This window comes from Eleutherodactylus coqui, chromosome 11 (assembly GCF_035609145.1).
Source record: "Eleutherodactylus coqui strain aEleCoq1 chromosome 11, aEleCoq1.hap1, whole genome shotgun sequence".
NCBI classification, from domain to species: Eukaryota; Metazoa; Chordata; class Amphibia; order Anura; family Eleutherodactylidae; genus Eleutherodactylus; species Eleutherodactylus coqui.
In genome coordinates, this window is record NC_089847.1 from 39,153,713 (window position 1) to 39,164,173 (window position 10,461).

At 41.2% G+C, this 10,461-nt stretch overlaps 1 protein-coding gene across 3 annotated transcripts in view; it reads left to right on the top strand.

The window, feature by feature from the left end:
• Nucleotides 1-10,017, top strand: part of LPCAT2 (lysophosphatidylcholine acyltransferase 2) — a 66,799-nt gene extending 56,782 nt beyond the window's left edge. For all 3 annotated transcript variants that reach the window (XM_066583889.1, XM_066583887.1, XM_066583890.1), the window contains exons 14-15: nucleotides 214-355; nucleotides 6,882-10,017. In XM_066583889.1, coding sequence (XP_066439986.1) covers nucleotides 214-355; nucleotides 6,882-7,084 — 345 coding nt within the window. In that variant the 3' untranslated portion in view covers nucleotides 7,085-10,017. The remainder of the gene's footprint in view (nucleotides 1-213; nucleotides 356-6,881) is intronic.
• The last annotated feature ends 444 nt before the right edge of the window (nucleotides 10,018-10,461 follow it).

Consider the following 10,461-nt stretch of genomic DNA (forward strand, 5'->3'; position numbering starts at 1 on the left):
AATTGAGTTATTAGGTTCAATAGAACCTAATAGCTGCAGGGCAATGCCGCGGAGTTTCGCCTCGTACAACGCCGCAGAAATCTGTCCGTGGGCTTTGGCCCTTATTACTTTTCTCTGCCTCTGTACAGCTATAATAATCACATACAGCTGAGTCTGAAGTAATTACAAAATATAACACATACCGAACCTTTATAATGCTTTGCTTTACCCTAGTTATTTGATATTGATGGCGATGGCAGCATCACAGAAAATGAATTCAGTTCCCTGTTACGATCTTCACTTGGCGTTCCAGACCTTGATGTTTCCAAACTTTTCCAAGATATGGATGCTGATGAGTCAGGAAAACTCTGTTATGGTAAGAAAGACCAGAAATAATACAATATCATCACAAAATGACACATTCAAAGGGGATCTGTCATTAATAAGGAGGAATCCCCCATGCTGGTCATGTCTGTGAAGAATGGAAGAACGGACAGTAGTATGAGCATGTGAGGGGAGTTGTCCCACTGTGCAGAAGTCTTTAGGCCTCATGTCCACAGAGACAGATCCGCAGCGGTTTTCCCGCACGCGTGATCCGTGCCCCATAGGGATGCATTGGACACCCGCAGGCAATTAACCCCTTAATGACATGGCCTATTTTGGCGTTGAGGACCAAGCGATTTTTGGTGTTTTTCTATCTCCATTTTTCAAAAGCCATACCTTTTTAATTTTTCCACCGACGCGGCCGTATAAGGGCTTGTTTTTTGCGTGGCGAGCTGTAGTTTTTATCGGTGCCACTTTTGGGTACATAGACAATATCGTAAAACTTTTATTATTTTTTTTATGATAACAGGGAGAGAAAACGCATCAATTCTGACACAGATTTTTTTTTTTTTTTTTTTAGAGCGTTAATCATGCAGCATAAATGACACACTAAATTTTTTCTGTGGGTCGGTATGGTAACAACGATACCAAAATTGTTATTTTTTTTTAGGTTTTTACACTTTTTTGCAATAAAAAGCCTTTTTTTTTTGGAAATCTTTTTTTTTTTTTCTCTATAGCTGCATTCAAAGTCCTGTAACTTTTTAATTTTTTTTAATGTGCGGAGCTCTATAAGGGCTTATTTTTTGCGAGACGAGCTGTAGTTTTTATTGGTACTATTTTGGGGAATGTACAGCTTTTTTGATCACTTTTATTGCATTTTTTTGTGAGGCAAAATGCTAAAAATGTGCATTTTGCCTCTGTTTTTTAGCGGTTTTTTTTTACGCTTTTTGTTGTACAAAATAAAAAGCATGTTCAACTTTTTGTACGCGTCGTTATGGACGCGTCAATACCCAATATGTGGGGTTTTAATTTTTTTTTTTTTACCTTTTTTTATGCTAATATTAGAAAAAGCGTAAAAAAGGGGGGTTTTTTAACTTTTTTTTTTACATTTTTCTTGTCTTTTTTTTACACTATTCGAGTCCCTCTGAGGGACTTGCAGCACTGTGCCTATGATCGCTGTCATAAGGCATGGCAGAGCTACTGCTCTGCCATGCCTTATCGCTTATACAGTGATCATAGGCATAGGCAACATCCCTTATTCTGGAGGTGTGGTAGACATGGGAAGAATTTAAATAGATGCCCATATATTGCAAGATTGCTCCATTTGTCTGGCTTTAAAGAGGAGCTGTCAAGAGGCCCGACATGCCCGTTTTTTGGTAAATAATTGTATTCCACATATTGTCGAAACCTTGGAGCAGCTTTTCTTATAGCTCTTTGTTGTACCATTCCTCTATTGTTCCTCCCTCTTCTATGGTATGAATAGCTTGACCACTTGGTGTTACTAGTTGGGGGCGTGTCCTTAGACATTCTCACACTATCCAATCAGTGCTTGACAGAGTCAGATTGTGTAGAGACACACCCATTTCACAAGAGGAATAACAGAGGAACAGCACAACACAAAGTTCTAAGAAACTATGTTGTAACATGTTTTATGGAGAATAAAAGTATTAACTAAAATGGACAAGTCAGGAGAGCTAACAGGCCCTCATTAACCCCATAGTGACCACCCATATGTGTTTTTACATCCTGGGTGTCTGGGCTTCAATCCCCAGGGACGTAAAAAAAATGCTCACGCTGGGGATTACGGCCTCGGGGGGCTGTGTGAGTGACAGCTCTCTGGTAAAGGCTGCCGGAGGTTGCTGATAGCCTGGAGTTGTCATGGGTCACACAACTGTGGTTATCCAATAATGGCAATCGCATAAAAGTAAAAGAAAAGTTAGAGAAGGTTAAAGTTTTATCTCCCCACACGGATTGGATCCATAAAAGGGGAGCTGAAAGTCCTTCTAGGACCTAACGCCGTCTTCTGCACATGTGCGTCAGTTTTCAAAATGTGGTAATTTGTGGGGTTTCTCCATCGTTTTGGCCGCTCTAGGGCTCTACAAGTGAGCAATGGAGCCTAAAACACTTTCAAGCAAAATTTCTGTTCTGAAAGCCTGTTCCTTTTAGTTTTGGGCCCCATTGTGCATACATATATAAGATTAGGGCCACAATGGGTATGTTTCTGAACACAGAACAAGTGGGGGTATCCATTTTGGGGTGCAAATCCTCATTTTCCTGTGCACTATAGAAAAAAAACTATCTTTAAAAATATGTTTGCAAAAATATAAAATTTTAATTTTTTCTCCTCTAAATTGCATTAACTCCTGAAAAGAAACTGTGGCGTCAAAATACTCCTAACACCCCTCAGTGAATATATTAATTATTAAGATGTGTATTTTTGTAAATGGGTCATGTGTGAGGGTATCTATCATTCTGACACCTATGAGCCTTTGCAATCTTGGCTTGGTGTAGGAAAACAAAATGATCCTCGAAATGTTAATGTTAAATTTGTATGTCTCCTAAATGGTTAAAAAACATATGTTTTTCCAATGTGCTTTCAGAATAAAGTAAACAGATGAAAATATATATCTTAGCAAAAATGTGTACCGTATGTTTGCACATATTTGACATATTGCAGTTGAAAATGTGAAATAATGACAATTAATTACAAAATTTTCCGAATTGTGGTGCTTTTAATAAATATACACAAATTCTATCGGTCTATTTTCACCACCTAAATGAAGTACAATACGTGGTGAAAAAACATCAGAATCACTTGGATATGCAAAACCTTTACAGAGTTATTCTATGTTAAAATGACACATATCAGATTTCCAAAATTTGGCCTGGTCATTAAGGCGCAAACAGACTTAGTCACTATGGGGTTAGGTTATGCCCCTGATAGAGAGAACCTTATTTTCTATTAAGCCGTTAAAGTTGGGTTTTCTAGAAATCTACTAAGGCAACTATATGATGCGCAAATCTGCTTCTTATTGAAGAGTCTTCAATTTAGAAGTAAAACGATGTATTTTTATATGATTGGTAAAGTAACCCTAAACTCATATGAGCGTTGTATACGGCGATACAATACTGAATGAGGTATGCAGCAGATTGTATGGATTGAAGAGCCTTGAAGTTTGCTTTTCCTGTGATGGTGCTGCAGGTAAATTGAATATTGCTTCCAGATGGACAACCATTTGCATTAGAAAATGTTTAAAAAATGACCATTTTCTCAAAATTTTCCCAATTGTGACGCTTTTAATAAATATACACAAATACTATTGGTCTGTTTTTAACTAAATGAAGTACAATATGTTGCAAAAAAACAATGTCAGAATTACTTGGATATGCAAAACCTCTTCGGAGTTTTTCTATGTTAAAGTGACACATGTCAGATTACCAAAGTTTGACCTGATCATTAAGGCACAACTGGGCTTTAACACTAAGTGGTTGAACTCTCAGCCAGTTTTCTAAACCAGACAACCCCCTTATACACTGTAAGCCTTCAACCAAACCAAGTCTTTAAATTTACTGCTGTCATAAATTAATGTCAGATTAATTGTGTTATCCAACTGGAAACTATTGATGGCCTATCTATAGTTAACCCCTTAGTGAAGAAGCCTGTTTGCGCCTTAGTGACGGAGCCAAATTTTGGAAATCTGACGTGTCACTTAACATATAACTCCGTAAAGGCTTTGCATATCCAAGTGATTCTGAGATTGTTTTATCGCCAAATGTTGTACTTCATTTAGGTGGTAAAAATAGACCCATAGAATTTCTGTATGTTTATTAAAATTGCCAATATTGGGAACATTTTGAAAAAATTGTCATATTTTTTTCATGTTTTCAACTGTAATAGGATTTACACCTCAAAATGCATACCCCCGTTTGTCCTGTGTTCAGAAACATATCAATTGTGGCCCTAATCTTCTGTCCGTATGTACAACGGGGCCAAAACCAAAAGGAGCAGCCGGTGGCTTTCAGATCAGACATTTTGCTTGAAGGCGTTTTAGGCTCCATTGCTCACTTGTAGACCCTTTGAGTGGCCAAAACACAGAGGACCCCCAAAAATGACCTAATTTTGGAAACTGCACCTCATAGCGCATTAATCTAGGGGTGTACTGCGTATTTTGACCCAACAGTTTTTGAATGACTCGAAGCAAAGCAGAAGTAAAAAATTACGATTTTTGTTTTTTTATCAATTATGTGATTTTAAAAACAGGTTTTTTTGGACAGCAGACATATGAATGGAGGCTTTCACCCAAAAATGGATATCCCCGTTTGTCCCGTGTTCAGAAACATACCCATTGTGGCCCTAATCTTATGTCTGTATGCACAGCGGGGCCCTAACCGAAAGGAGCAGTGGGTGGTTTTCAGAACAGACATTTTGCTTGAAGGCGTTTTACACCCCATTGCCCACTTGTAGACCCCTTGAGCGGCCAAAACGATAGAGAACCCCCACAAATGACCCCTTAACACATGCATCTAGGGGTGTACTGCGTATTTTGACTCCACCATTTTTAAATGAATCGAAGCAAAGCGGAAGGAAAAAATTACGACTTTTTGTTTTTTTGGCAATTATGTCATTTTAAAAATTAGGTTTTTTTTGTACAGCACACATAGGATTAAAGACTTTCACCCCAAAATGGATACCCCCATTTGTCCCGTGGTCAGAAACATACCCATTGTGGCCCTAATCTTCTGTTTGAATGCACAACGGGGCCCAAACTGAACAGAGCGTCAAACTTTAACTGTCTTTTAACTTTTACGTGATCGCCACGGCCCCCCATGACCTCTCCAAGCTCTTGGCTACCTTCAGTAGCCAGGAGCAAGGAGATTTTAAATTTCCTCTTGCCCTCCCCAGCTTCTGCGCTTGCGTCCATCATTTTGACGATGGGCGCATGCGCCAAAACTGGGGAAAGGTCCGTGGATAAGGATCCCGTCAGGGCACATCACCGGTGACCTTATTTAAGTAATTTCACCTCCCCTAACGGATCCGATCTGTGACAGGAGGTGAAAATTGAGCCTTTTTTTTTACTTTTATGTGATCACCGTTATCCATTGGATAACGGCGATCACGTGACTGGGAAACGTGTACCATGGCACCCCATGAAATCTCCAGGCTCTTGGCTACATTTAGTAGCCAGATGCCGGGAGATTTTAAATTACCCCGCCAATCTGCGGCTTTTGCGCCTTTGTCCGCCATTTTGGCAATGGACGCGTGCGCAGAAGCCGGGCAAGGTCCGCGGATAAATCTGGGGGCTTTAGGTACGTAATTTCATCTCCCCATATGGATATGATCCATAAGAGGAGATAAAACAAACCTTTTTTTCTTCTTTTTTTTTTTCAACGTTTTTTTAACTTTTACATGATCGCTGCTATTCAATGGACCGGGAACCGCATACAGGGGCTCCCGGTGACAGCTCCCTGCTCTCGGCTACTTATACTAGCCGGGAGCAGAGAGTTTTTAAATTTTCCAGGCTTCCCGGCCCTCTGCGCATGCGCGTGACGTAATGCGTCTGGCGCGCATGCGCAAACACCGGCCGCGAGTCTGGGGAGAAGAAGGAAGACGCCAGACAACGCGGAGGACCAGAGGAAAGTACTCTCATCTCCCCTTACGGATCCGATCCGTAAGGGGAGCTGAAACTTTAACTTTGATTTACTTTACATTGACTTTAACACGATCGCCGGTATCCACTGGATACCAGTGATCACGTGACCGGCAGTGGGGTCCTGCGGCCTTGGATGACAGCTCCATGCTGTCGGCTACCTCCGGTAACCGGCAGCATGGAGCTATCACGTCCTGAGCCTGCAGGGCTTTCATTCCCAGAGGAGGCATGTTTTTACGTCCTCTGGGAATTAAGCCCAGCAGGCCAGGACGTAAAAAGGCAATGGGGCCGTCACTAAGGGGTTAATAGTAGACTGGTGGGGGTCCGCTGCACGGGACTCCACCGATCAGCTCTTTGCGGGGCTGCTGCATTCAAGTACTGAGCTGTTTTCTAAAATAAGCAGACAGCTTCAGTTTCACTGTAGTGAACCGACTTGGTATTACAGAAAATGTTTCTACTTACTTTAATGGGAACTTTTCCTGCAATACCAAGCCTCACCACTGCAGTGGGAAAGGAGCTGTCTGCTTGCTGCAGAATTCTGCTCATTGCATTAGTGCAATGGCTTAGCAAACAGCTGATGGACAAGGATTCTGGGCTGCAAACACCCATTGATCTACTATTGATGGCCTATCGTAAGGATAGGCCAATGATAGTTTACAACTGGACAACTTCTTTAACTATATATGCACCAACCTACAAATCTAGAAGTACAGTAGGCAAAATATGTGACTTTATTATAAAAAAATAAAGGTAGTACAAGTATGTTGAAAAGCAGTAGCCACGGGTAAAAATCATTTTTTTTTTTTTTTTTAGCTCTGTCTTCTAATGAATACCATGTTTGTCTGCCTCATGTACATGACATGCTGCAATAATATGTATATGGTTGTGCACCAAAATTCTTCATGGCTTATTTTATTCTATTTCTTGTAGAGGAGTTTAAAAACTTTTTCCTGAGTCATCCAGAATATTCAAAATTGTTTACAACCTACCTTGACCACCAGAAATATTACTTGCATGTACTGCAGCAAGAGGAAGAGGAAGACAAGAATTTAGAACCCTTCATAGCCGGAAACCAGGACAACAACAGCAGCATAGAGGAAGCTACTAGTTCATCAGACAAAAAAGTAGACTGAATGAGACTAAAAAGAATAAGGATTTTTTTCATAAAGCTGTGTTTTATATCTGTGTTAGGATGCCGGGGGCTTTTCCCCACTTTTTGCCTGTGTGATACATTACTCATTGAAGATGATTATCATAGTTCGCTGGTTTATATTTAGTTTCTCCTTTTGAAATTTAGGGAACCATGTCCACAATGAAAACTGGAAGTTTTATGCAGAGCCCAATGCATGGGGCCTGTATGGTAGTGCATGAAGGGCAGGTAGGTCTTTAGTATGGAGTCGCCCCACCTCTGAGCACTGTCATTCAGTCTCAATCAGACTCCCTATGTAAGGAGAAATAAGCTAAGGCAAAGCTATAGTAGAAAATCTCTGCACACACATCCATGTAATTTGGTTTGATTGTTCCTGCAGTATGTGCATGGGGCTTTTAGAAACCAAATTCACCTGCGGAATACATTTTTACTGACGAAAATGTTCTGCAACAGATCTACCTCAAGTGAGCATACATTTAGGAGCCGATTGTTCTTTTTGAGGAAGGGAGGGGCAAAATAAGAAGTCGCCAGCAAATCACACCAAAACAGGGCTAGGCGAGCAAGACCTTAATTGGCTGTCTCATTACGAGTGCCCCTTTCGTTATGCCCTTTTTACTCTCTTTTCTAGGCATATGGTTTTCTCTACTGGAGTTGTTCCAGATTAATCAAGTATTACATGGATGGCTCTGCATTTTAACGGCCTTAATTGAAAATATACAACAAGCCATAGTTCCTGGGGCTGGCCTCAGTCTAAATTGTTTTTTTAACTGTTCTAATACACCTGAAACTAAAAGCAAAGGTACTTTGCATAAATTTAAAGGGGTTTTCCAGGAAGAATATTACTGATGATCGGTCATCAATAGTTGATCAGCTGGAGTCCGTAGCTTGGGGCCTGACCGATCTGCTGAGCGGGCACAAGCTGTCAGCGTCGCAAATACAGAGGTCGGAGCGGAAGTCTCTGAGCCGACCTCTGTGTAGTGGCTGGCACTTGTAACTGCAGTCACAGCTCACATTGATTTCAATGAGCCATGCCTGCAGTTATGAGCGCCAGCCACTAGACAGAAGTTGGCGCGGAGACTTCCACTCCGACCTCTGTGTATTTGCGACGCTGACAGCATGCGCCCGTTCAGCTGAACGGTCGGGGTCCCAAGCGGCAGACCCCAGCAGATCAACTATTGATGACCTATTACGAGGACAGGTCAGCAGTAGTATTCTCCCTGGAAAACTCATTTAAACATTTCCTACCATTTTGTTTCTGCAGCTCTTATATAGTTCTATGTGTCTCTATGGTAACAGACTACAGATATGCTCTGTGTAGTCTGATCCAGCTGTCATACTTTTTTCTGTCTCCTTTTTCATGATTATCTACTGAATGTACTTTACCAAGATGTAGCGGACATATATAAGGATGTATGGCATCAACAGAAACATCAGACAACGTAGGTTGTATTAGTTGTTTGTTACCACGGAGAAGCATAGGTCTACATAGGAGCTGTAGAAAAAAATTGTTTGCCAAGGTGGACATAGTCTTTTAGCACAACATAACCTTATGTCTGAACCCTGCCAAATATTTCTAATTGTACTGTGAGGTTGACCCTAGTGAAATACATCATGTTTTTTAAATAAAAAGGGATTAAAAGATGTAAGTAAAGTGAATATTTCTCCATATTTTGTAAATATACTGTGTATGATTCTCCTTTAACGTTATTATTCATGGTGCCATGGTCCAAACAAAAGTTCACAAATTCCACACCAAGTGTTCAGCTCACAGTATCCAAATAAGAGCGCTGGATCTGGAACCTATACATTTCTTCATACCATGGTCCAAAGCCTCCCATGGCAGCTGTCAATATAAAAAAAAATAAAAAATCACAGTTCTTTCAAATGGAGAATATTACATGCAATAGCTATCTACACCAGCGATCTAATTGACTGACAACTGCCGCCCCAGCCTCGTATATTTCACATCTGCGTTAGTAGGGCTTTAGTTATAATTTCATTCCTCTACTCCATTTTTGGAGCATAGAAACAGAGTTAAAACCGAAAGACACTGATTTCAATGGGGTTTTTAAAAATGGAAAGAAAAGTGAAAGCTTTTGTTTGCTTCCATTACATTAGGGCTCTGTTTTTTAAATGGAGCAAATAACGCTGCACGCTGCTCTATTTGTTGCATTTAAAAAAGGAACGGAAGCAAATAGAAGCGGTTTTTTTTTGGTTTTTTTTTTTGCTTTCTGTTTTTAAAAACCCCATTGATATCAATAGTTGAAAAAACAGATCAGTTCATTTCCGTTTTAATTCAATTTCTTTGCTCTAAAGACGGAGTAGAGAAACCAAATTATAACTGAAAACCTAAGACCCGGCTCACACAACCAATCAGATTCCACATGTGAAAGACCGGCAGCGAATTCCGGCTGTGAGCCCGGCCATCGACCCTGCGTATGGCACTAACCTGTATTGCGCAGGGCCTCCTAGGCTTGGAGGCGGTCATGTGTAGTACAGGGGGGGGGGGGGGGGAGGGGGTTGTTTGTATTTCTTGGGCAATCGCTTAGCAGGTTAATTGCATGGGCTGCGAGTCGAACACCTCCTTTGACTTTAATAGAGGCTGTCTGCACAGAGAGCATGCTGCGATTTTTCTTCTGCTTGCAGAATACGCAATACGTATCCATGAGTGTGAGGGAAAAGAAAATCGAAACCACATGGCTTTTAATGCCTGTGTTTTGCTGCGGGAATCCACGCAAGCGACCATCCCGGAATCCGCAGTTCAAATCTGGCTGTGTTAGACTGGCCTAACACAGATGTGAACTGAGCCATAACTGTTATTATAATGCTAGTTTGTTTGTATCTTTTTACTTTATATACAATGTTTATATTCTTCATACTGCACCAATAATAAATATTATACATTTTTGTATTGTACTTTGTGTTGTATATTTTCTATGAAGGTTCTTTTAGTTCTAATATATAAGGCTCGATTCACACGGGCGTATATCGGTCGGGTTTTCACGGCCGACCGGTATACGCTGCCCCTCTGATGCATTGGTTTACAATGCATCAGTGCACATGGGCATATTTCCGCCATGTAAAAACACCTGGCTGGCCAAGATAGGGCATTTTGGCTGGGCGTTTTTACGCCTCCAGCGGCTGCATAGACTCCTATGGGGGCCTATGACAGCGGCCGGAGTAGGTAGGTTGGAGGGAGTTTAGCAGCATGACTGCTAAACTCCCACACCCTTCCCTGCTCCTTTCCGCCCCTTGCTGGCTGTTTGCAATGGAGGGGCGGAGCTAAGCTCAGCCTGATCCCGCCCTCTTCCATTTCTAGCTGCGACAAAGGGCGGAGAAGGGGCAGGAGCTTAGCACAGT